Source organism: Chiroxiphia lanceolata, chromosome 8 (assembly GCF_009829145.1).
Source record: "Chiroxiphia lanceolata isolate bChiLan1 chromosome 8, bChiLan1.pri, whole genome shotgun sequence".
Taxonomy (NCBI): domain Eukaryota; kingdom Metazoa; phylum Chordata; class Aves; order Passeriformes; family Pipridae; genus Chiroxiphia; species Chiroxiphia lanceolata.
Window position 1 is genome coordinate 33,922,090 of NC_045644.1, and position 24,592 is coordinate 33,946,681.

The window sequence follows — 24,592 nt, forward strand, 5'->3', positions numbered from 1 at the left end:
TATATATGTAATAATTTAATAATATTATAATATATATATTATATATAATATATATAATATGTAATAATATAATAATACGTTATTATAGGAATATATATATATTCCTGTCGAATCCCAGGATTATATTAGCCCCTCCCAGGTTTTAGGCAGGCTTTTCCCTGGCAGCACTGAGAGCCATTCTCCCTGCATGCTGCAGAACAGATTCCAGATCTGTAAGAGGCAGGTACTTTTTAGAAGGGCAAGAATAGAGAAAGCCAGGGAAAAAAGAAAACCCACATAACAAATAAAACACGGAGATTCTGAAACCCACAGTGTTTATTGTTACAAATCAAGGTAAGCCAAGCTTCTTGCTCAGAGATATCTCAGCAGGGGAGTAAAAGAGACATTCCTTCCCTGTTTTTTATCATGGGAACTTCTGTGCAAATTGTTTGGGAAGTGCTTCCTTCCCCTTTAGAGCAAGACAGGGCGCTCTGTTAATGTGGCACCGGTGGTCGAGGAGGTGCTGCAGGAGACAGCACCAGCCAGTCCAAGCAACAGGAATGCACCTCACCCTCCAGTGGCTGTTTTCCTTGCTGGCTTGTTCCTGGTGTCCTCCTAAGAGGGCATTGTCTGTCCCATCGTCTTCCAGCTCTTGGAGACGAACAGGTCCCGGCTCTTGGCAATGGTCACCAAGAGACGTCCCACGTAGTACCCATTCACCTGGCCCACACCATCATTCCTGCCCATGGACAGCAGGAATGTTAGTGACCCTGGAAAGAAGATGTAGAGGCTTAAGTTAAGCAACTGCTGTCCAGATCCGCTGCATCCATGTGGAACAGCTCTCAACACAGCTATGGTTAGTGTTTACATCAGTGCTTTATGATTGAGACCCATCGCCCAGCTAGATTTTTGTATAGTTTGTTGTACAGTTGAAGAGGAGAAAGGCAAGCCATCTCCTTGTTCAAACTAGTGTGATGAATAGCAGACTCCCACCAGTAAATTTTTCAGGAAGACATTGGTGAAGAAAGGACACGTTGTGTCAGTAGACTGGCACAGGTAGTAGGCAGCTACAGTCTTTGGCAAGGACTAAGATGAAGTCTGAGCTATCAACTGACGTAGTCAGCCCCAGCTGTCATCAGTGTCCTCTAATCAGTGTCCTAAGCAAGTTGAACAGCTGTTCCCTGCAGCAAAGCAGCCCAACACCTAAGGCCAGGAGCTGGGAGATGGCCTTACCTGGCTCGTAGGTTTTAAGAGGCTTCTGTGTGAGGCTGTTGATGATGTTTGTCACCACGATGTCGGCGTGGAGCCCGGCATGGTAGGCCATCTTGGGCTCTTTGAGATCTGCACAGTCCCCAATGGCGTAGATGTTCTCATAGCCTTCCACCTGGAGGTGCTTGTTCACTTTCAAAGCACCATTACTTGCCATTTTGTCACCTGTTTGGCCAAACAGAAGGTTTTTATATGCAGCTTTGTGTTGGTTCTTGTGGCCCAAGACTCCAAAATACTGCTGATGTTATTGACACAAAGTAAGGAGCTGGCTTTTCACCCTTTTTCTATGTGCCAGGGTAGAGATGCTTTTTGCCTTGCTGTGGTTAATCACTGCAGTCTCATGCAGTGCATCATCCTTTGATATTTCAGTAGAATATCCCCTGCAGGTCGTATACAGTTCATTCCTCACCTCACACCCCTCAAGCACAAGATACTGAAGGGCTGTGCTGGTTCCCCCACCCAGTGGGGTTTTTTTCACTTACCAAATGCAGCAGCATACGCTGAAGAGTTAATCTTTATCCCCGTGCACAGCACCACCATGTCAGCAACCACCTCGGTGCCCTTTTCTGTCCTCACCACCATGTCCTTCTGGAACTGGTTTGGCGTGAGGTTTTCCACATCCCTGACCCTTTCACCTGTTGCAACAGAGAGCCCTGGGTCACAAACCTTTGCTAAGCTGCTGTTTCCAGCTAGCCCAGAGGAACAGGAATTCAAGGGAGCCACACTTTGTCAGAAAGAGGACATCAGGAGATGCTTTGGCTAAAGGAAGAGCAGCCCATAGATCCTCAGAGGCATTGTTAAGTACGTACTTAGCAGGAGCCGCACTCCTTTCCTGAGGAGAATCTCCTTGACCTCCTGACGGACGCTGGAGAGCAGCTCCACATCAGCCAGGGCAGGTTTGGAGTGCATGAGGATGACCTGTTGGAGACAGAACAGCAAACGGGGACACAGGAGTGGGACAGGACTCACTGCATGCCATGTGGGAGCAGCTGTAGCTGGCTTCCCTCTCCCTGCAAGGAGAGTGAGCCAAGGAGAGGCTTTTAGTGCCAGTTGCTGCTGGTGGCAGGCCATAGGGTGCTCTCAGTAACTCCTGATGTGCAATCATCTTGGATACCTCCAGCAGCACCACCACAGAACAGTCTCAGAGAACAGGATGAAGTTCATTGTAACAGAGATGCTCCTACCTCTTTGGCTGGGTACTCCGTTTTGATCTCAGCAGCCATCTCAGCTCCAGCAGAACCACCTCCCACTACCAGGATGCGCCCAGATTTCTCAACCTTGAAGAGGCAACTCGTGTTACGATAGAACCGCAAAAGGTCTGATGCCTTCAGCCACTCCGCGAACGTTCTGAGGCACAGCACAGGCCCAACAGCAACAAACCACTTAGTTCGTTAAGAGGAAACAAAAAGTGAGAACCCTGTGCTCTCCTCCTGCCTACACTGTAACACTGTTGAGCATTTCAGGTTTCCCCTTGTGCAGAATGCTAGACAAGCCTTGATGAGCTCCTTGTCCTGGCCTGTCCCTATAGGCATTTTATTGTGGAATCTTGTTCTAGGACACAGATGGCTACAGATATCCATAGTGCTGCCTGGGACAGGTAGGCTGAACAAAGGCAGGCGGCACCTGCTAGGAAATAAGTTGATTCCTCACCTCTTTAACCATGTCTTCATAGGTCTGGATGGCACTTTCCATGTCAATAACTTTGTTGAACTTGCCGGGGAATGGCCCATCACTGCCTGTTGCAAGAATGAGATGGGAGTAGTGAAGCTCCTGGGAGGGCAGAAAGTGGAATGGGATGTTAGACCTCTTGAAAATGGAGCCTAGGACACAGTGGTTGCCTCCTAGGTTCTAGTCACTCATTTCCTCTTCTCCAGCCCTTCCTGGTAACTAGGAAAGTGCTTGTTATTGTCAGGAAGTGACTTTAGGAGACCTGGTCCAGGTGACACCAAGTAACTGCCATTCTCAGGGTCTGAGAGAAGCACCATTCAGGTGAGCTGGGAGCTTTAAAGAAATTACCATAAGTTTACAGGGTAAAGTTATGTTTATTTTACACTTTATGTTTAACTTATGTGTTATTTATGCTGGACAGTCACAGCTGGCTCCAGAGCATAGCGTCTCTCCTTCACCCTCTTCTGAACAGAAGTGGGATGCTCTGGCTGGAAAGAGTGACTGGAGCTGCTGCCCTTGTCTCTTCCTGCAGTTAAATAAGGGTCTGAGCTCCAGGGTTAATTGCTGAGCTCTAAATCCAGTTCTAAGAATAAAAGCTCATCTGAGCAGGAGATGGGATGGGGTATTTACTGCACACCCACATCCCACACAGCTCTAGGCCACTCAGCTTGGCTGGAAGGGATGGTGCCATGCAGGGAATGACGGGGGCTGTTGCCCTGCTCCTCAGGATGGTGAAAACACCACCTGACTCTCTGCACTAGCAGGTGATCCCATAAGGCAGCCAGGTCATTGCAACACCCACCTCACCGTCACTGAGCAGGACTTGTTGCCTCCCAGGGTCTATGCCCACAACCTTGCCTTGTCGGAAGCTGTCCCCAAAGGTGATGGAGTAGGAGATGAAAGTCTTCTTGGCAAATCCTGTGGTAAGAGGAGACAGTAGAGAAGAGCTCTCCCTCTGTGGAGGCTAAACCCCTCCTCCCTTCTGCCCTCAGGCCATCCTTCCTCAGACAAAAGCACAGCATATACCTGGGACCTTGGGCTGTGCTGTGTGCTATCTCTGCCCAGTAATGAGCTTCAGGACCCTGGCCTCCTGGTGATAAGATCAGCTCCTCAGGTGATGCCCTTGCTTTGTCTCTGCTCCCCATATCTCCTGTACTGATTTGCCAGTAAGTGCTTCTGTGGTCTCTGGAATTTTGGGCTGGGTGTCAGAGGCTTTTTTCATGTTATCTGCCTCTCAGACCAAGTTTTTGCCATCCTTTTGATGCTTGTTCACAGCCTCGAACATGAGATTTTCCCCCTAAACCCCCAGTGGCTGGAGAAATGGGGTTAGCCCAGCCTCCCAAGGGAGATTCCAGACAAGCCTGAGTAGCTCTCCAACATGATTTTATCATCCAGGGCCTCACTGATGAGCTGCTCGACATCTCAAGGGCCAGATACAGAGAGTGATTCATTCAACCCTTCCAGCTGCTGCTGCTTTTAGCTTAGTCACCTACTAAACTCTTGAAATAAACACAAAGGGATCGTCTGAATAGTTTTTGCCCAGTTTTCCCGGCGGATCTGCAATTAAGTTAACACAGACGGGCCGTGGGTCCTCCCGGAGCCAAGTACTTGTTTTCCAGACGGAAAACATCAAGCCTCTCAGCTCGGCAGGGGCGGAGGAGGCAGTGCGAGCACCCCGTTCCCTGCCGCTCGCGGGTAACTCCGCAGCCCCCGGTGGGACAGCGGAGCTGCCGCGGGGGTCCGGGGTGGGCTGAGCTCTTACCGCTCTCCACGGCGGCCCGGAGCGCTGCCACGTTGTGGTGGAAAGCATCCCTCACGTCCACCAGCACGAAGGGCACGGCCCAGGACTTGAGCAGGCTGGCGGCCGCCGTCCCCCCGAAGCCGCCCCCGACCACCACCACCCGCACGGAGTCGTCCAGGGACAGGCGGGACCCCATCGCGGGCAGGGCAGCGCTGGGCTCCGCAGGAGCGGAACGCAGGGGTTGTCCCGGGGGGAACGCAGCCTTCCCGGGCGGAGCTGCGGGGCGGAGCCGGGCTCCCGGGCGCTGAGACCGGCCTCCAGGCCTTGGCTTAGCCGGGCGGGGGGTGGGTGTCCTGCCAGGCGAGTGCCGGAGTCCCGAGAGCAGAGCGCTTCACCTTCCACCTGCCTGAAGTGTTCCCCCCCTCCCCCCGTACATCCCCCACGCGACAAGAGGAGCAACGATCTTACAAACCAAGGGCTGTGTTCTTAAATTCGCAAGTCTGCAGGCCGGGTGAATAGCGCGGCAGAGGACGTCTCACTCCATCTGGAAAAACAACCCCTTGGAGAGGAGATTGACGATCACAGAATCACAGAATCAATGAGGCGGGGGAAGACCTCTGAGATCATTGAGTCCAGCCTATGACTGAACACCAGTATGTCAACTAAACCATGGCACTAAGTGCCACGTCCAGCCTTTCCTTAAAGCACCTTCAGGGGCGCTGATTCCACTACCTCCTTGGGCAGCACCTTCCAGTGTCTAATCACTCTTTCTGTGAAGAAATTCTTCCTGACGTCCAACCTAAACACAGAAAACAGATGTATCCGCTCTGAGTGGAGCAGGAGAGGGGGCTGTGCAAGAAGGATGGAGGGGAGATCACAGAATCACAAAACGGTTTTGGATGGAAGGGACCTTAAAGACCATCTAGTTGTAACTCCCCATGGACAGGGACACAGGATGAGCTCAGCATCACCACGGTGGAGATAGTGGGATGTAAGGAGGAGCAGGGAAGGGCTCAGGAGGTAGCAAAGGCCCCTGCAGAAGGGGAGCAGGGAGTGGAGAAGGTTGACAGTAAAACGTCCAGATCGTAAAATGTCCGCAGCACGGAAGTTTCCCTGAAGACTTTCGGCTCCTGTGGCATTCCAGATAAATATGGCTGCTGGCCATGTAGATAAATATAGCTGCTGTGCACACTGAGGTGCTGTGAGCTGGCAGAGCCGCCCTCGCGCTCCCTTGCTCCTCATTCTCCTTCAGTGAACCACAGCCCGCTGTGCCAAACCCCTTCCCAGCGGGGTCCCCAGCAAAACTCCCCACCCTACCTCGCGGGAGGGAGACGACGAAGGAATTCGCATCTCTTCCCGGGAAAGCAGGGCCTGAACTCAGGATTGCCGCCAGAGGGTGCAGCCGGCTTGGCCGTGGGGACACGGGACGCGGGCGTCCCAATCCAGGGCACTCTCCCCTCGGCCGCAGGAGAGGCTCGGGGCTGGGAAAGGAGGGTGACAAAAGGGTGGTAAGAAGCGGGGGACGTTCCTGAATCCCACACTGTTCAGCCTGGAAGAGAGCTGGAAGGAAAGGGATAGAACAGCCGACAATAAAGGTGGAGGGGAGGAAGGTCCTTGGTGGGAAAGCCCATGGCTCTGCTGAAATACTCCCAGGGCAGGTTGGTGCTGTTTGTTACACAGGACTCGGCTGGAAATGCTGAAGTTTTCAATGGTAGAAAAATCATTTTGATTAATGCGTGCAATATAAATCCTCCAGAGCTGCTAAACATCGAGGCATCTGTCCTGGCCAGGAAATCCAGGAGCTGTGAATGTCCAGAGGCTGGGAAGTATCTCCAGGGTAACAGTGCTCCAGATCTGCTCCCTGTCCTCTCTTCTGGTACTGGCTACCGGGTACCATGGTACCTCTGCGAGGAGGCTGCTGGAAGAGCCTGGCAATGGCCAGCTTTGGGAAAGCACCATTCAACGCAAAAATTGTAAAAAACCAAACCTGCCTCCATTTCTAAAGGGATGAACTCTGGAATCAAAACCTGGTTTAAGCTCTTCCCTCAAATTACATGAGCTGGCTTGTTTGGCACCTGGTGTGTGTGAACCCATCCCATCCTGGCAGGGTTGTCCTTACCTCCATAACTCCCCTGGCTCTTTATCCTGTGGAGCAAAGCTGGATCAAAGGCCCATTCTGAGCAGATGAGGATGCTGAGGATGAGTTACCACTTTCCATGTGCTGCTGCCCTCTCCCCCTTCCTCTGCACCCTTATGCCCAGCGCTGGCTTTTCCAGAGGCAGTTTTGGGATTTTCACACCAGGCATTTGCACATATTTTACAGCACATACCCACTGCTGAGAGCAGTGGATTACTCCAGGAGTATTCCCCTGATTTCCCCTATCATCTGGTATGATCAGGCTGGACACCAGAAGATCAGGGCAACCTTTCAAAAAAAGGGGGGAAATATCTGGACCAGTGAGTTGGAGATGCACCAACAAAGGAAGAAAAGGCCAGTGCCAAAAAGGGTGCCCAAAGCAAGCAGGGAGGGTAAAAGGAGACATTATGAAAACCTCACATCCAGCCCCAGGCAAACAGGAAGAAATTCCGAGTGCCCAAGGCTGCTGCTTGGGTTTGGCAGAGGAGATGTTTTGATGATATTTCTCTGGCTGGCTGCAGGCAGATGGCTGAGGTAAAAGCTGCCCAGCCTCAGAGAGGGGTTTGCCTTCTGCTGGTGATCTGTGGGGCACGGGCAGGCAGGAGGCCAGGAGCAGCAATCAGGCTCCCCGGGCTTTTCCTCACAGCTGCCCTGTGGACTGAACGCTCCCTGCGGGATGGCAGGGATCCAGTGGGAAGGAAGAGGTGTAGAGAAGGGGCTCTGCCACTCTGAGACAGGCAGCATGGGTACATATATGTATCCTCTCCTCATCAGGTTTAATGCAACATCCGCCAGAGCTAATAATCCCTCTGAGTATGACTAACCCAAGGATGGGTACAAAGCTGCTGTGTGGGGAGACCTTACAATCCCACAAGTGGCCCTGCTCTGCACTCACCTAAACCCCCCCTAAGCCAGGTCCTCCTTGTCCTGCCCACCACGAGCACCAGGGCATGTAACTTTGCAGTAGCCCAGACAGGCTGGAAGAAGGATAACATCCTTCTCTTCACCCTCCTCTGGAGAATTGTTATTCTACCTGGGCCAGGCTGAAGGCCCCATCCCAGCTGGTCAAGCCTGAGCTGCTGTAGACATTGTTATTGGCTCACAGCCACCTCTGCAAACCCCCAGATACTCTCCTGTATCAGCAGCCTTGCACAGCACATTCCCTCTGCCCGCAGACGTGTCCTGCACATTGTCCTGCGACAGCCGCAGCGGCACCAGCGTGGCTGCAGTGCTTGAGGCTGTGCTTCAGTGAAAGGGGGATCTTGAGTCTCCCAGGGATGAGGGATTGCTCTAGGCAAACTGCTTTGCCTCTCCTTGGCACCTGCCCCACAGCTCCCCCTTTTTCCTGGGCGATCTGCTCCCCCTCCCCCCCATGCCTCAGGGATCTCTGCTGCAGCCAAGGTGGAACTGTGTCAGTTCAGGGCAAAGAAGCACCTGGAAAAACCAATTCAGGCTGTTCCTGGCTGCTTTTAAACATCAACACTGGCCATTTTATACTTTATAAATAAAAATCTACTTTTAGCAGAAATCAACAAGGTCCTGTTTTATTTATTCTCTCCCCAACAAACTTCATTTCTCATTTTCAGTTTTTCAGTGACACTGGCTTGGGAAGACAAGCTGCTTCTCATGGGCCATAGCACCAAAATCATCTTATTTCGGTCAGACCAGACCAGTCACTTGTATTTATAGGCAGCGCCTCTGTACGTGCCAGCTCATAGATTGGTGGCAAATCCCATCCAGGAAAGGGATTCAGGAAAAGCCCAAAGGTGAAATGCAATGGTCTCTGTGGTTCAGGTGATCTTTGTATCCATAAGAGGAGCCATAAGGAGCTGGTAGCAGGGTTCCAGTCCATCCCAGGGCCGTGCCACGGCTCTGTTCTCCCTGTTCCTGGGATGGCAGCAGGCTTGTGCCAAGGTGCTCCCAGCTCTTCTTTCGCTGCATTGCAGTGGGATGAGTTTGCCAGGCTCAGTGTGCTGTGGTGATGGGCTTTGTCTTACCTGCCATCGGCACCTATAAACTGGAGCTCTCGAGAGGCTCATCCCAAGGCAGGTTTTGGGGGAACCAGGGACGGCCAGGTTCATGTCAGCCCCCAGCATTGGATGAGCAGGGGCAGAGCCAGGGCTGTTCTTCCCCTTGGAGGAAACCCCAGCTCAAACAGCTCCAGCAACTGCCTTGGGGTTTCGTGCCACGCAAATCTTCCCTACCCCTCCAGAGCCAAGTGTGGGAATTTTACAGAAATGCCATTTTGTGGATATTCATCCCTTGTTGTGCTGTGATCCAGGCAGGTGCAACAAAGAGCTTTATCAGGTCAGCTGCCTGGCTGCAAGGATTGTGGGGATCTCTCTGGAAACACTCTCTGCTCCTGCAGCAGAGGAGCCCATGGACTGACAGTGTGGTGACACCTTTCTTTTATGGGACAACATGGTTTGCAGCATTAATCCTTGTGGGGTGGTAGAGAAGCATAAAGGAAGTCAGCAGTTGGGTTTTCCTAGAGAAAAGGGAGAGGGCTCGGGCAAGTTCCTTTGCTCTCAGGGCAGATTTTGAGAAAGAACAGCTTTCACCCATGAATTGTGGGGAATTTTCTCCTCCCTGCCCCCCAGATTTCATTACAGTGAGAGCACAGCATAGAATAAAACTGTGTCCTTAAAAAAATCAGCCTTGCAGACAGGCAGCCTTTGTCCGAAGGTGTAATTACAGGATAAATATGGGATGCAGACCAAGAAATGCAGTCTGGTCAGGCATGCAGTCTCTTAGAAAAACACAACAGAAAACAAGGCTGTCATTTAATACTGAAATATCCACGTGTGCTGCAGCCCTCACAGGGTCCCTCACTGGCCCACGGGTCTCCCCACTGACCCAGTGTTTGGCCGTGAAGCTGAAGCCTGGACCAGCTCCCTGCGGGAACTGCACCGAGCCCTGTGATGGAGTGAAGGGCAAGGGTGGATCCAGCCTCCAGCAGAAGCTGGAAGAGGTCAGGGAGGATGGGTTTCCTTCCCTCCAACCCCTGTGCACAAATCCCATCTGATAGCACTGCGAGGAGACATGAGGGATTAGCTCATCCGATCCCATTAAATGAAGCAGGAGCAAGCGAGGAGAAGGGAATGAGGGGTCAGGACAAGAGCAGAGCAGCCACAACTTCTGATGTTCAGGACAAACCTTGTGCCAAGCTGGAAAAAGGCCTTTTTGTCGATATCTGTGGGCCAACCTGGAGGCTTTGCTTTGTGGCCCAGCAGGGCCACCTGGGTATTAAAGTGAGGGGCATCTAAGGTGGCATTTCAGAGACTTGCCCACCTTGACAACTCTCTTCCTTGGCAATGGCAGCTTCTGCCTCAATCAAGAACTCCATGGCAAGCCCAGCCACGCCATCACAGCCACTCTTGGCTCCAAGAAGGAGGCATAGAAACAGCAGGATGTACCTGCTGTCCAAAGTCAACTCTGGATTAGACCAGTGAGGGAAGCATTACCCTAGAAAGATCCCATTGAGAGGGGAACATTGAGAGCACATCCATCGTTTATTAAAGCTCTCATTGTTGCTACATCATTTTGTGTCACCTGCAATGACCCTCAGGAGAAGCGGTTTTGGCCGGTGGCCCTGTCCCACAGGGCATGTCTCCCCTTGCTGCTCTTGGGCTTCTTGCAGAAAAGGTCTCTCTGGTGACAGTAAGCATCACCACAGTGTGGTCAAGTCCCCACCAAGCACAGCTGTGGCAGAGGCAGTATAGCTGCAGGTTGTTGAAAGGGTGGGAAACAGGGTGCTTACTTTAAGGCAAGCCTGAGCCTTTCAGGTGTGTTTTATTTCTGCAGGCTTAAATCCCTGGAAAAGAGGATGGTTTGGGGTTTTTTGGCATTGGTGTGGATGGAGAAAGGGTAAGGCTGCATTTGTTGCAGCTCCTGTTGTGGCCTTCCTGCATGGTTCGTCTGGATGCAGGTATGTCCTTGCTCTAAGGCTTTGTCTCTTGCCGTGGCCTTCCCAAGGCATGCTTTTCCTCCCAAATCCATGCCTGTCCTCCTCTAGGGAAAGAGCAGGGCAAGGCCTGGCAGCAGCCAGAGCGGGATGAGCGGGAGATCCCTCTCCTAGGGGGACAAACCTCCCCCTAGTCGGCACAGGGGGAATTCAGCTGCTCTGGTCTCGCAGGAGCCTCGTGTCCCCCGTGGCTTCCCGACGTGTCTCGGCTCCGCGGGTTTAATGGGAGCAATTAGCCCCGCGGAAATCTACATGGGTCGGGGGCGTGTTTTTTCTCTGTCCTGTGACGTTTTTGACGGGAAGCTGGAGGGTGTCCAGGAATAAATGCTCGTGCTTGGCTAGAAATGACAGGCTGGAGCCAGCCGGGGCTGAGGCAGCCCGGGTGAGAATGGTTGGTTGTCACTGTCCCCTCTTGGCCTCAGCTCAGCCCAGCACCCGGTTCCCTCGGCACTTGCTTTGTATTTCCCTTATTTGCTTGTCCTTGCCCCTGAACCTGGATTTCCCCAAGCCCCGAAGCGCCGCCTGCACGCTGGGTGGGAGGGGGATGCTGGGCACCCTCTGCATCCCTTCCCCGGCTGTGGCAGCTCAGTAGCTATTCACCCCTTGAGCTGTTTTACAAACGATTAACGTAAATTTTATTTTCTCTGCAAAAGCCAACTTAACGGTACTTTTCCAGAGGCATTTGCCCGTGACCTGGGTCCGGCCGCGTTCCCCCCAACGCTGGCTGAGCTCTGTGAGCTTTTCCCAGCGCGCAGCTGCGGAATATCCATCCGACCTCAGTGACCCTGCTGCTTTCCCAGCAGGAAGCCTCCAAACAAAACCCGATTCACTCAACAAACCCAGGGCTGCTTGTGATGCCGAGAGCTGCGTGTGAGGCAGGGAGGGGGCTGACGCTTTCCACCGCCTGTAAGCGGTGAGGGTGCGCCAAAAAGTGCCAATTTTTGCACCCTGTCCCCATCCAGCATGTGTCGAGCGCCCTGAATTCACACCTTGAGGCCAGATGATGCCCGGCCCCGCTCGGAAAGCCTCCGCAGCCGGGGCGGGCGGGTGGCTGCGCAGGGCTCCGGCGCGGCTGCTCCCCGCCGGCCGGCCCCGCGCTCCTCAATGCCGCCTCTGTTCTCCCTCCGGCGTCAAAAACGCAGCTTTTGTGAGCTCAGCCCAGCCGCAGCCCGTCGCTGGAGCCCCAGCACGCTCCTCTCGGCCGGCAGAAGCACAGCCCAGCTGTGCCCAGCCGCCGCCTCGTTTTATTTATTTATTTTTGCTTTTGGCCAACAGCTCCAGTTGGGGAGAGGGGACGTGTGGCTGCTGGGAGCCCTTGGGGCTCTTCAGCAAGTCTTAGGTGGAGGCAACCCCTCTCCTCCACTGGAACGCCTGGCTTCTCCCTCAGGTGGCTGTTGTAACCTAAAATACATGGGGGAGAAAAAGGATGTGCTGCAAAGAGAGCTAAAAATAGGCATTTTAATTAATGAAATGTGAATTGGATGGGGTAGCTCGGCGCCGGGTGAACGTCTGCATGTGGCAAACACCCTGAAACTCCCTGGGCCTCCACCAGGTTTGGTCACTCACCAGTGCTATTGGCCTATATTTCTGGGGCTCCCCCTGGGGCAGGGGAAACCCACCAATGCTAAGGAGACAGGAGAGGCTCTGAGCTCTGTACTGGTGTTTTTGTTTTTAATCAACTAAGTCCGACCATCTTTCAGCACCGCCAAAGTTTGCAGTTGCTCCCGTGCGGGGCTTGGGGGGTTTACAGCCCATTGGTCCCTGGGGGCTCTCCCAGGATCATACAGCAGGACACATGTTGGTCTCCAGCCAAAATGGGACCTCCCTTCTGGGTGTCTCCCTGTTTCTTTGTGGTATGTTGTGCTGCTCTGATTTTTGGGCTTAGTTCTTTGACCAGCCTCCCCCTCCTTTTCACAAAATAAATAAATAAATTCACCTGGTATGCAAATACACAGGGGAAAAAAAGGAAAAAACCCCAAACCTCCCAAACCAAGTTTGAAGAGCACCAAACCACAAAGTCACCTCATTTTGTTGCAGCCCAAGTGCCGTCCAGGGCTCTGTGGGCAGTTCCCAATCTGTGCTGGTGTATGAAGGCACAAAACCAGTAAGGCCTCTGGGGTCTCTGTCTTTGCTGGCACCACAGCGATCTTGTCCTTGCCCGTCCCAGCTGGGACAGGGAGTGGCAATGCAGAGGTGCTTGGTCTTGTCACCCTCAGCTTGCCCTCACCCTCCTCTTCCTCGGTGCAGCTCCCGGGCTGGGGAGGTGGCCCTGGTGCCAAACCCACCGCCCCTCATCCTTGCCTTTTCCCCGTTCCCGGGAAAATTGTGTAATTCAGGCTCTGCAGGACTCTGGGGTCAGCTCTGCCAGGGTGCTCCAGCTCCTGGGGCTGCCATGTGGCAGCAGCCAGGAGCATTTTCAGGAGCAGGGACCCCCAGGTCGTCTCCGGACCGGCCGGGAGCAGGGCTACAGCCCCTCGTTCTGCCCCGCCGCCGTCCCCCGGTGCTGTTACGTGATCCAGGAGGGCTGTGCCTCCTCCAGCAGGCTGAAGGAGCGGTTGGCCAGCTCGGCGGGGCTGTTGGCCAGCTTGTAGCCAAAGAGCTGCATGGCCGGGGCGCAGGCGTCCTGCACCACCTGCGCCAGCTTGAAGGGCATGCTGAACCGCCACTTCTCGAACTGCTCAGAGGAGTTCTTGCATGTGGAGTAGACGCCATTGCCATCATGGGGCGCCTGCGTGTTCTTGCCTATCCACTCCTCCACCTGGGGGGTGAGGGGCAGCCCGGCGAAGCGGTACATCTCCTCCGCCTTTGGCAGGGGTGCCCGTGCCACGTCCTCGTAGCGCACCAGCATGTACCGGCCCCGCAGCCAGCCCGGCCGCCGCAGCCCCAGCTCGGCCGATGCGCGGATGCTCTCGCAGTTGCCCCGCAGCCGCTGCACCTCCTCCTCGTGCAGGGGAGCCTCCCCTTCGGATGCCCACTTCTTCCAGGTCTCGTACTTGCCCGAGAAGGCCACCATGCGGGAGGCCAGGACGGCCCGGGGGTCCCGCACCAGCTGGATGATGCGCAGGTCCAGACGAGGGTCCTCCACCAGCGGCTGCAGAAACTCCAGCTGGCGGACGCGCACCGTCTTCAGGGCCACGTGCTGCTTGTGCTGGCACGCCTCAGCGGCCAGGGTGATGTTGAGGGGGCCGCAGCGCCTGTTCTTGCAGTAGTACTTCTCGAAGACCTTCTTGGTGCTGGGCGTGCAGACAGGGTCCTCGCAGAGCGAGCGGCTGGAGCCCCGCCGAAACAGGAAGGGCGTCAGATGGCCCTCGGGCGCTGGCGAAATGAAGTTCTCCAAGATGTAGAGGTCGCAGAGGAGGAGTTGCTTGAGGACGTCTCGGTAAACCAAGGCTGAGCCCACGGCACTGGCTCCTCCTGGCAGGAAGGTCACCGTCTTCTCGACATGCCAGAGGGGCTCAAAGAGGTAAAAGATGCTGCCTTGCTGGTTGAAGAACTCCCCCACGAAGGAGGAGCCGGTGCGGGTGGTGGCCATCAGCAGGACGTGCCGCCGTGGCCCGGGGTCTCCATCCCCTGCCAGCTGCAGGGTGAGGTTGTGCAGGTGGGACCTCAGCTGGGAGAAGGCGGCGTCCAGCTCCTGCAGCGAGGCCAGTGAGCCGTTCTCGGCCGGCGCCAGGCTGACCTCTGTGCTGTTGGCCTCTGTCAGTGCCTGCGGGGACTGCTTCAGCTTGTCTGACACCCTGCGGGGAGACCCAGCCCAGCCTGGAGGAGAGCGGGACCACCCCTGCATCCCGGTGGGGGATTTGGGGGGCCCTTGCTGCACAGGAGCTCGGGATGTGGGGGAAAGAAAGGGTGAAAAATGCGGGGTGGCTCAGGTACCCGCTCCCTACCTGGAGATGAAGTTGTTCTCCTTCTCAATGATGACGAGGCTGACAACGAAGACCAGCAGGACGGCGTACTTGCTCCTCATCTTCAAGAAGTGCAGCAGCTCCCAGATATCCTGGGGTAAAGCACGTCGGATCTCCATGGGGAGCACACACAGATCTCTCCTGTCTGCTGGGAAGGTGTCCTGGGCTAGGGCATCCTCTGTCTTGCCAGCCCTGCCTGTGGGGAGAAGAATGGTCAGCATGGTGGTAGTGCCTCCCTGCAGGCAGTCAGAGGCTGAACCTTTCCGAGAAAGGCTTGACAAGACCAGTAAAAAAGGGGGAGCTCCTCCCTACTGCTCTATCCCACCCCTGAGGAGCAGCTGCATGAAGCCTCCATCAGCTGCTCCCCCTCCTTCCCAAAATACGTCTGCCTGACAGGACCCCTTCCCACGCTTCCACCAGCCACCCCTGCGTGCTCTGAAACCCAATCCCTGCTGCCCTGACAGCTGCCTGCTCCCCACTGGCAAAACCTGCTGTCCACAGCGAGGGACCCCTCGGATCATCCCGGTCTGTGGCACATTGTGGCTCCCAGCCTTTGGAAAGAGCTACTTTTGGGGACGGTTGGAGGCTCTGCCATAGGGCCCCGGTGTGGGGCCGCGTGGCTTCCGCCTTCCCCCAGCACAGCAGCAGCAGCTGCTCAGTACTGAAAATGAAACCCAGAGAGTTTCCAGGAATGATGACGGGCCGGAAAACGCTGCTGCTGCCAGTCCCCTTCGGGGTGTAAAATGCTCTGGGTGGTGGTGGGATTTTACCAAAAAGGAAAAAAAACCCTTGGTGTGGGATGCAAAACCAGGAGACTTGGCATCCCTGCCCAGCAGAAAAGATCCCCCTGCATCCTCCTCCCAGTGCTGAAATTGGGGTGTTGGTGGAAACCACTCTGCATTGCTGCAAATGCACACACCAGCTGGGATGTGGTGGAGATTTGGGAGGCCAAAACTGCTGTTTGGAGCTCTGGGGCAGGTCCCCAGCATGTGTCGAGTGTGCACATTTACACTCCTAGGGCTCCTGTTCCCTGCCCACTGGTTTGCACGCCCGGGCAGCTGCGTGGGTGATGCCGTTTGCTCGTCCTGCTTTCTTGGCCAGACTTTCAGTGACTCAGGGAAAGTCTATTTGGCTTTTGTTTCGCTCTGCCAGCATGACTCCAGCAGCCCGTACCACCCCTGCTTTCTGGGGTGAAGGGGGGAGCCAGGCACAGCCCCATCCGTTGGGGAGCGCCGGGGTTTGCCAGAGGGGAGATGCCCCGGCCGAGCTGCGGTGCCCCCATCCCTCGGCAGGGTGTGGAGCAGGGAAGCCCTGCCAGGCATTGCATCACACCCCAACCTCCTCTGCATCGTGCTTGGCCAAAATGTGCTTTTTTTGGTATTGCTCGCTCTATGTCCCTCCCGCAGGGAAGGAGGGAACACAGGCAGGAAGGGAGGGATGTGCCCCGTGGCCAGGGCAACATCCAGACTGTCCGGTCCTCAGTCCTCCCTGTGTGAGGACCAGGAGTTTCCAGGCTTGAGCAAACCATTCAGCCCTCAGGGCTTGGCTTTCAGCCATCCCCTTCCCAGCAAAAGCTTCTAAAAAGAGACACCTGCACCCATGCATCCAGGAAACTCAGGATTCAGTGGGATGCAGGGACTCTGGAGAGCCATGGCAGCTTCCAAGTCCTCCCTCAGGGGCCCCCCGGTTTCCCCCTTCAGCGAGTGGCACCGACATCACCCAGCACGTGTGTGTGTGTGTGTCTGTGTGTGTGTCTGTGTGTGTGTGTGTGTGTGTTCAACAGCCCTGTTGGCTCAGTTTGTCAGCACACTGCTCCTCGGGGACAGGCCAGCAGCCGGGGCAGGTGCCTTTCACCACGTAGCCCCCTGGGTCCCCCCTCCTCGGTCGTGCCCTTGTGATGACAGGACTTGTCAGAGTATTTGAGGAACCGAGGAAAGAAATCAAACATACAAAGCCCTCGGTGTGCGGCTGCGTCTCTCAGCACCTGCCGGAGTTGCCGACTTGGCTGTGGCAAAGGACTTTTGGGTTTGTGGCATCCCAAGGAGCGGCGGTCCCCATCACTGCCCTCGCCTGGGGCTGGGGACAATCCCCTTGCTGCTTGCAGCGTGCACGCAGGGGGATGCCATCATCCACTTCCTCAGACAAATCCATGGGCAAAGCCAGCCTGGGGTTTTCCCCCCTCTAATGCCGCCAGCTGCCCGACCACAAATGAGCCACAGACCAGGAATTATTCACAGGGATGACACAGAGAGCCATGTCCAGCAGTGCTGGCAAAACCCTCATTCCCAGGCCTGGGGCAGACATAATTCATTAAATAAACAGCCGGCTGCAAACGTCCGGCCCAGGACCCGTGGGGCAGCAGCAACAGGCACAGGGGCCCTGTCAGGGCTGAGCCGTGGGGCTGGGTACACCCTGGTGACCTGGCGAGGCTGGTGGGGGCTGCTTGGCATCCCAAAGCTCTTCCTCGCTGGGGCACAGCCCGGACGGGGCAGCACGCAAGCGACAAGCATCCCTTTGTGAGGGGGAACAGAGGGGCTCTGTGTGCCCCGTGTTCTCCCCTCCGGGACTCTGCTGGGATGGGAGGGATGAGGAGAACCACCAGGATGCTGCTGCCGCCCCGGGATGCCCCACCAGTGACTGCTCCTCCAGTGTGAGCAGACAGACGGACGGATGGACATTGTCCCTGGTGATGGCAGGCAACTGCTCTCCTCTTGCTCTGCACATCCCAAAGCAAAGAGCAGTAATTTCCAGGAACTGAGGCGCCCCAGACAGCAGCACCCACGGGTCCTCAGATGCTGCTCCCTGACTTATCCTTCAAGCTAGAAGTGCTTTTCATTTCAGCAGGGACTGCAACAATTCCCACTGCCAAGAGGATAAAGGATTTATGGATTTCCCAGCTGAGTCAAAGCCAGTATAGGGGTGGTTTTTTTGGGTGGTGGTGGGAATTTTGTTCCCATGCAGACCTGCCCAGGTAGGATCTGCTACTACCCGCAAGTTCCCCTAACCCTGACACAGCAAGAAGGAAGGACTTGAACGGTAATGGAGACACCAAACCATTCCAGTCCACTGGAGCAAGTCAGTTCATGGGATGGATGCTCCCAGTGGTGGTGCAGGTGGGGTGAGCAGGGTAGTGTAACTCCAGAGCAAGGACAGCAAGGCCCATGGGAAGAGGAAGGAGCAATGGGATGCTCTTGTCACCCTTCTGCAGAGCATTTTGCAGGACTGCCTGACTGGGAGAGAAGAGCAAGGGTTTTCGCTTGGTTTTGGGCAAGGGAAGGTCTTCCACGAAGCCTTGGGGCTCTCATCCCCCTCCTCTGGCTGCCCTGAACCCACACCAGGTGAGCTCCAGGAAGGAAAGGCGCCTGTGGCTGGCAGGGGAAACCAGCTGGAGGTGAGACTGGATGAAGTCACATTTTCCTCCGGTGACTCAACAGGCAACAACTGAACTTCGGACAAGGAGCAGCAATGAAGCACCTACGTGCAAGCTCCCTCCCTGCCCCAGATCCCTCTGTCCATCCAGCCCCCATCTGCTCCCACGCAGAGCCCACAGGGAGCTGCAGCTGAGCTCACTGCCCCCTGCGCTGCTGCTGCTGCTCAGAGTAATTTCCTCCACGATCCCTTGCTTCATCAGATTTCCAGCAGACACGAGGGCCAGCAAAACACAGGGGTGGAACAACAAAGAGATAAGGAGCATGGGCTTATCTGCTGTCTGCACTGCTCTTTGTCTGCAACCTGGGAAAAAAAATCCTCTGTATTTACTCTATCAACTATTTCCGCTCCCAGCTTCCTCCCAAGGCTGGCTTTGGGAAACGTGCCACCGGAGCTTCCCACTTTGCTTTCATCTCCCAGCAATTTTCACCCTGGCCCTGGCTGTCCTCCAAGCCATGGCACAAGCACAGCACTGCTTCGGTTTGCCCTGCAGCACATGTAAGGAGTCTGTCCGGACAGGTATTTTTTGGTTAAAAACATGTCTAGTCAAGCTAAAAAAAGGAAGGAGGGAGGGAAATGTCACCGCCTACGATGTTTATAAAGCAGCCGAGAATAGCCACAGGCCTCATCAAATTGAAGCCTGGAAACTGCCCATCAGAGAAGAAAGTTTGGAACGGAAAGTCCTTCTGGCTGAGGTTACACTCAGGAGCAGCGGCAGCGGGTGTTGGTACAAACAGGCACCACTGACACAACTTTGTTTTCATTGCGTGAGCTCTCAAACTCCAGATGCACAAGGTTGTCTCCTGTCCACTCTTTATTGTCCCACCCTGAGTTCGGGGGTAAACCAGATGAGCTGTCCTTGCTCCTCGTCTCCCAAGAAGCACTGAATCCCAGATGGGATTTAGAGGCAGGTGTTGGCACAGTAACGCCAGTGACAGGACCAGCACAGGCTTCGTGGCCAGGACAGACCAGTCTGGGCTCTCCCTCACCTTGGTGGTGTCCAAGAGAGGTGTTTTGTCCCAACCCAGCAGAGAGGAGAGCTGATGCTCCCGCCCCCAGTGATTGTGATGGGAGACACAGAGGCATCTGTGCTGGGCATGGGGGAAAATGTGCATCTGCCAGGCAGGGGCCGGCCTCTGGGGTTGGATCTGGACCAGGAGGCGGTTGAAACACCTACCACCTCGAAGCCAGCTTGCTGGAAACCACAGGCACCGCTGGGGTGGGTTTTGCAAATACCACCTGCAGCAAAGGTGAGCGACTGAACGGCAGCTGAACGGGCCACTGAACGGGCCAAGCTGCCGGGCAGCAAGGGGGTCCGGAGCACGGGCCACCAAGGCGGGCGAGGGGCCTGCCCGGCGCCGGCGGCACAATGCCGGCTGCTGTGCGTGCCGGCAGCCCCCGGCCACGCCGGCAACCGCAAGTGCGCGGCCCTGCCTCAATGAGCCCTTTCTCTGGGGCGCAGAGCCCACGGTCCCTCCCACCGCCCCGCGCTCCTTCTCCTCGCTGCTCCGCACTAGCCTGGAAGCTCCTCCGCAAAACCCACCCCAAAACCAGGGACACCGCTCTCTCTGTGCCCTGCTCCGTGTCCCTTTCACCCCGAGACAGGCGTCTGTAGCACTCCCGGGACCTCTGGGAGGGACCGGCGGCAATAGATGTTTGCTGGGGGGAAATAGCGACCTGTGCCCGGGTCTTGGTGCGAAAATGAGTCGTACACTGAAGCAACATGGCAGATGTGGGAAAACTGCAGAGTTAAATCCCTGTCCTGGCGTGGTGTTGTGGGAAAAGAGACACTTTCCCCGAGGCAGCAAAGCCAGGCTCGGCGCAAAGGCAGTGGGGTGCGGGCAGCAGATGTGGGAGCGGCTACTGAAATCCCGGCAGGCTCTGAGTGGGGGCTCTGCTGGGGCGGTCTTTTTCATCCTAAGGTACCTCCATACCAGCCAGGTCCCCTCTGGGGCCGTGAGGATGTCGAAGCCCCAGCTCCGGCAGAAATGCCGCTGGCTCCTCGGTGCCGGGAGCTGGCCCGAGGGCCAGGGTGCCCCGGAGGCCCCGAGGCAGGAGGGGAAAGGGTGAGGACAACTTTCCAGTGCTCCCTGGTAGGGGCTGACAGGCCGGATGATGCAACTCCGGGATGGTTGTGAGAAAGTCTCCTTTTCCAAAGTCTCCTTCTGCCGCCCCAGCCGCGCTTCGCTTCGGACGGAGCCTCAGCGCTGCCGCCGCCGAGCTCGACTCTATTCCATTGATTGCATTTTTCCTGTTTTTCTTTCCCCGAAAGAAAGGCACGGGGAGAGCTGCTGAGGCAGTCATGTGCCGGGAGGACTCTCTCTCGGAGGCAGGGCGCTGGGATCCGTCTGTCGGCCGAGGGGAATGAGGGACGGAGGCACCGCCGGCGCTGCCCCGCTGCGGGAGCGGGCGGCCGGGGCCCCGCACCGAGACAAAGGAGCGGCCGAGGCCGGAGGGCGCACAAAGGACCCAGCGGAGCCCGGGGCCGCCCCGCGGGGGGATGCGGCCGCCGAGCCCCCGGGCTCCCCGCCGGCCTCGCTCCCCCTGCCCGGGGGGGCTCGGGGCCGCGGCCCCTCCTCGCACGCCCAACTTCCCGCAACTCCCCGCCGCGCCGGGAAAGGCCCGACCCCCGCCGCCATCCTCCCCCCCGCCCCGGGGCTCTCGCTGCCCATCGTCCCGGTCCCGGCCCCCGGCTGCGCTCCGGCCCCATCGGTCCCGCTCCCGGCTCCCGCCGCACCTACCGGCAGTGGCTCCGCGGGGCGAGCTCGCCCGGTCCTGCCGTGCGGGAGGAGGGACGGCAGAGGGTCCCCTGCTTTTCTTCACGGTGCTGTCATCCTCCCTCCCTCGTTCCCTCCCTCCCCTCTTCGCTCCCTCCTTCCTTCCTTCCTTCCTCCCTCCCGGTGTAGCGGCGGGGGGAGCGGTCCCGGCGCCTGGACGCGGGTCCCGGGGCGGAGCCGGGCAGGGTCCCCGGGCCAGCCCCCGCTGCCGCCCCGCTGTCCCCTCCCCGACACGCCAAGGCCGGGAAACCGGGAGTTGCCGACCCTAGCCCCGGGATCGCTGGAAGGGGCCGCCTGGCCGCTGGGGTGGGGAAATGGGGGCCTGGAGCGCACAGACACCCCGCGAAACTGTCAAGACAAGATCTCTGCTGGGCACCACGGTGTGATCTGGGCTGCAGGCTCATGTCTTGTTCCCTGCCCAAAGCGGGATCACACTGGAGTGGTCAGGGCTTTATCCAGCAAACCTCCAAGGGTGGATCCAGTATAACGTCTCCCTGCCCGCTGTCGTCCTGGAGAAAATGTTTCTCCTTATATCCACTCCAAATCTCTCCTGTCCCAGTCTTCACCATCCCACCACGTGAGGAAGCTGGCTCCATCTCCATGACCACCTAGTGGGAAGGTTCCTCCTGCTTGTCCCCAGCCAAAACTGGCTCCAGGGTCAGCAGCTTTTTCCCCAAACTCCACTTTCTCCCCATACAGGAGCTTGGGGGAAGTTGTCCCCACTGTGGTGTGCTGTGCCAGTGAGCTCATGTCTGTGTGCTCCAGGAGGGCAGGGAGTGAGAACATCCTACTGGAAACAGCTCAGGAGTTGGGGGACACTGGCTGTCACTGTCCCCACAGGGCAGGCTAAGGGTTTGGAGCATTAAATTGTACAGAAACAGCTGTTTTGGTTTAAGTGCAGAAATTCATATGTACATACAGCTCCCTCAGAGCTCTGTAACGTTAGATACCGAGGAGCTGAAAGACATCTGGCTCTGCAGGCAGGGAGAGATCCAAAAAACTAGTCCCCATAAAAACTTTCAGCCTTCTTTTGCATTCCTGGCATAGTTTTTCTGCTACGCATGTGGCATAGGCAGAGAAATGCAGGTTTTCTTGGCATTGAAGTGTGAGGACCTGCATCACTCCTCTGCGGCTTCCTGTCAGCCAAGGTGACGGGGACAGGTTTGCTCACAGAGTGCCAGTGGCCAGTGGCACAGTTGGCATGCAAACACCAAGGCAGGAAAGCCTGGGTGTGATGTTCATGGTGTAGCCTCCATCTGTCCATCCATCCATCCATCCCATCTGTTTTTCCTGGTTTTATCTTGCACCCACAGCAGTAACTCTGTGATCCAGCTGCAGGCAGACACAGTGACTCCGGTACCCTCCTGCCACGGCTCTGGCTTCCACAGCGTCGCTGATGGAACCGGGGTGAAGGGCAGAGTCTGGGAAACTCTGCCTAAATGAGGCAAACCCGGCGCTTGCAGGATCAGGCCTGTGTAGGCTGTCAGGTTGATCACGTCAAAAAAGAGTGGATAAGTCTGGCTGGCCGCACACCCGCAGGAGTTTTGTGGGGTTTGGAAATGTGGCGAAGCACTTTCAAGCTCCTTGTTTGTTATTTCAACTGAAACAGGGAATTCTGCCTTGGATTTTGTGGGCAGAGGAGATCTTGGTGAAAACACAACCCTAATATGTAAATAATTTTAAGATGAGGGCAGAGAGAGGCTGGTGGGGAGTCAGACACTCACACTAGTGGGGTGTCACTGCCTTCGCAGGATGCTTTTGCGGTGGTCCCAGGGGGTGGCAGGAGCAGAGGAGGGACCTTCCCCACATGTGGGGCACAGCCTGGACTGAAGCCCACCCTCCTGAGCCTGGGATGTGCTCCCTGCCTGCTCTGCACGCACACACACACACGCACACACACACACACACACACACACACACACACACACACACACTCACACAGACACACTCAGGGCTTGGGGTGGAGATCACCTTCCTGCTTCGTTAATAAGTAAAGCTGGCACAGGGAGAAGCAAAGTGTCTTCTCCACCCCTCAAACTGCCGAGAGAGGCGACAGGAGAGGCAGGGAGTTATGTTTCCTCCACCCTTCGCTAGCTGCGGGATCACGTTCCCTTTGTCCCCCATTCCTCTTCCCCAGGGATAACAGAGACTGTTCTCCTTGCTCCCCGTGTTGCACATGTGTACACACACACACACACACACACACACACACACACACACACACATGCCTGCCGTGCGGGAATAGGCAAGGGACCAGTCCCCAGAATGACATCAGGAGCAAGGAAAGGGGAACATGTTACTATGGCAACCAGGATGCTCTGGGGTTTCGGGGAATAGAGGCATCTGATGCTGATTTTCTGCCCTCAGTTCAAGCTGATGATGTGGTGGTGACCACATCGACTTAAAAAAGCCTCCACTGGTCTTTGCCCTATTATCACCAGGGCATTCAGCCTAGAAATTTTCCTGAGAAGACTGTCACCAAATTCTGTCCCGTGGTTCTTGTTAATAGATCCCTTGGGGCAGATTAGACTGAAAGGACACTGAATGACCAGTGTTTATATACATGTATGTATATGCCAGGTTTATTTTGGAACAATTTGGTTGCAATGGAAAGGAGGTGTGTACCTTGTTTTGGTTATTATCTGTAGAAATATAGGAGTATAAAACTATAAAATTATCACTTAAGAAAATATATAAGGAAAAGAAAGAATTAGAACGAAAGGATAAGGGCAGACAGCAGAAAGATGTCAGCACCCATGGATCCAGTGATGAGTCTTGATTGTTGCAATTTAGATGTTCATTGGTCTGAGTCTTGATCCATTGGGGATGGGGGAAGCCCCCAAATAATAGAGTCTAATGGGTTAATATACACTCAGGTTCGGGTGGGAACGCCCAGGTACCTCCCCTGAGAGGGGAGTTTTACACTGTCATGTAACACTGTGGATCACTGGTGGAAGCCCCAGAAATGAATCTGGGGGCACTTCGGGAGTCTTTGATGTTTATGACAGCTAAGACATGACAGCTGCCTCTCATGTCAGCCTGAGTTTGCCAGTGATGCCTTATCAGAAGGATGTGAATGTCCCCGTACCTCCCCCAGGGAGGAGTTTTACACCTGATCCAGTTGTGTAAAGGAGGACATTGGCATGATAAAAAAGCATTATCCCACCCCTGCAGGATCTGCTTCAACAATTTGGGGATAAAACAGAGGTAAACAGTTGTCTTTTGGGTGGGCAAATCTACTTAATCTGTAGGGGACAAAATTAACATTCTGGGGGTAAATATTGAGTTAGTCTGTAGGGAAGAGAATGAACAATTTAAGGTAAAAATGAGGTAATCAGTTAGTGGACAGGTAGGGAAAATTTTGTGTGCAAACCTTTAGGCAATCTGTAAAGGGACAGTGAATATTTTGGGGTAAAATCCGAGATTATCTGTAGGGGACAGAATGAAAATTTGCAATAATCTAGAGGTAATCAGTGGGGGTTTTTTGGTGGCAAAGTGTAGGCAAGCTACAAAATGCCTACAAAGTGAACATTTGGGGGTAAATCTTGAGGCCGTGAACATTTTAAGGTAAACTGTGGTAATATATTGCAGACAGATAGGGAAAATTTGGGGGATAAAACTTGACGTAATCAATAGAGGATAATGAATATTTTTTATGGAAAATCTGAGGTAATATGTAAGGGAGAGAATGAACATTTGGGGGATAAGATAGAGATATTCTTT

The 24,592-nt window shown here is 55.3% G+C and overlaps 2 protein-coding genes across 3 annotated transcripts; both read right to left on the reverse strand.

The window, feature by feature from the left end:
* Positions 1-297: 297 nt before the first annotated feature.
* On the reverse strand, positions 298-4,932 carry AIFM2 (apoptosis inducing factor mitochondria associated 2). The gene is made up of 8 exons (XM_032694385.1): positions 4,679-4,932; positions 3,719-3,834; positions 2,899-3,018; positions 2,433-2,525; positions 2,058-2,166; positions 1,731-1,883; positions 1,213-1,413; positions 298-749 (listed from the first exon to the last, which is right to left on the reverse strand). Exons 1-8 carry the CDS (start codon positions 4,851-4,853, stop codon positions 595-597), a joined length of 1,122 nt encoding a protein of 373 aa, XP_032550276.1. The 5' UTR covers positions 4,854-4,932; the 3' UTR covers positions 298-594.
* A 6,953-nt stretch (positions 4,933-11,885) lies between these two features.
* On the reverse strand, positions 11,886-20,930 carry CHST3 (carbohydrate sulfotransferase 3). 2 transcript variants are annotated; one of them, XM_032694918.1, is made up of 3 exons: positions 20,834-20,930; positions 14,646-14,859; positions 11,886-14,495 (listed from the first exon to the last, which is right to left on the reverse strand). In XM_032694918.1, exons 2-3 carry the CDS (start codon positions 14,780-14,782, stop codon positions 13,265-13,267), a joined length of 1,368 nt encoding a protein of 455 aa, XP_032550809.1. In that variant the 5' UTR covers positions 14,783-14,859; positions 20,834-20,930; the 3' UTR covers positions 11,886-13,264. The 2 variants fall into 2 exon arrangements, with proteins under 2 accessions (XP_032550809.1, XP_032550810.1); XM_032694919.1 differs by lacking the exon at positions 20,834-20,930 and adding an exon at positions 15,152-15,221.
* Between the last annotated feature and the right edge of the window lie 3,662 nt (positions 20,931-24,592).

Bases quoted from the DNA above. Each gene is read 5' to 3' on its own strand.
- CHST3 (XM_032694918.1), bottom strand. From the start codon at position 14,782: ATGGAGATCCGACGTGCTTTACCCCAGGATATCTGGGAGCTGCTGCAC. The intron at 14,496-14,645 runs GTAGGGAGCGGG...GTCTCCCCGCAG, and splicing joins GAGAACAACTTCATCTCCAG to GGTGTCAGACAAGCTGAAGC.
- AIFM2 (XM_032694385.1), bottom strand. From the start codon at position 4,853: ATGGGGTCCCGCCTGTCCCTGGACGACTCCGTGCGGGTGGTGGTGGTC. The intron at 3,019-3,718 runs GTGGGTGTTGCA...CTGCCCTCCCAG, and splicing joins TCCTGCTCAGTGACGGTGAG to GAGCTTCACTACTCCCATCT. The intron at 2,526-2,898 runs GTGAGGAATCAA...TGCCTCTTCAAG, and splicing joins ATGAAGACATGGTTAAAGAG to GTTGAGAAATCTGGGCGCAT.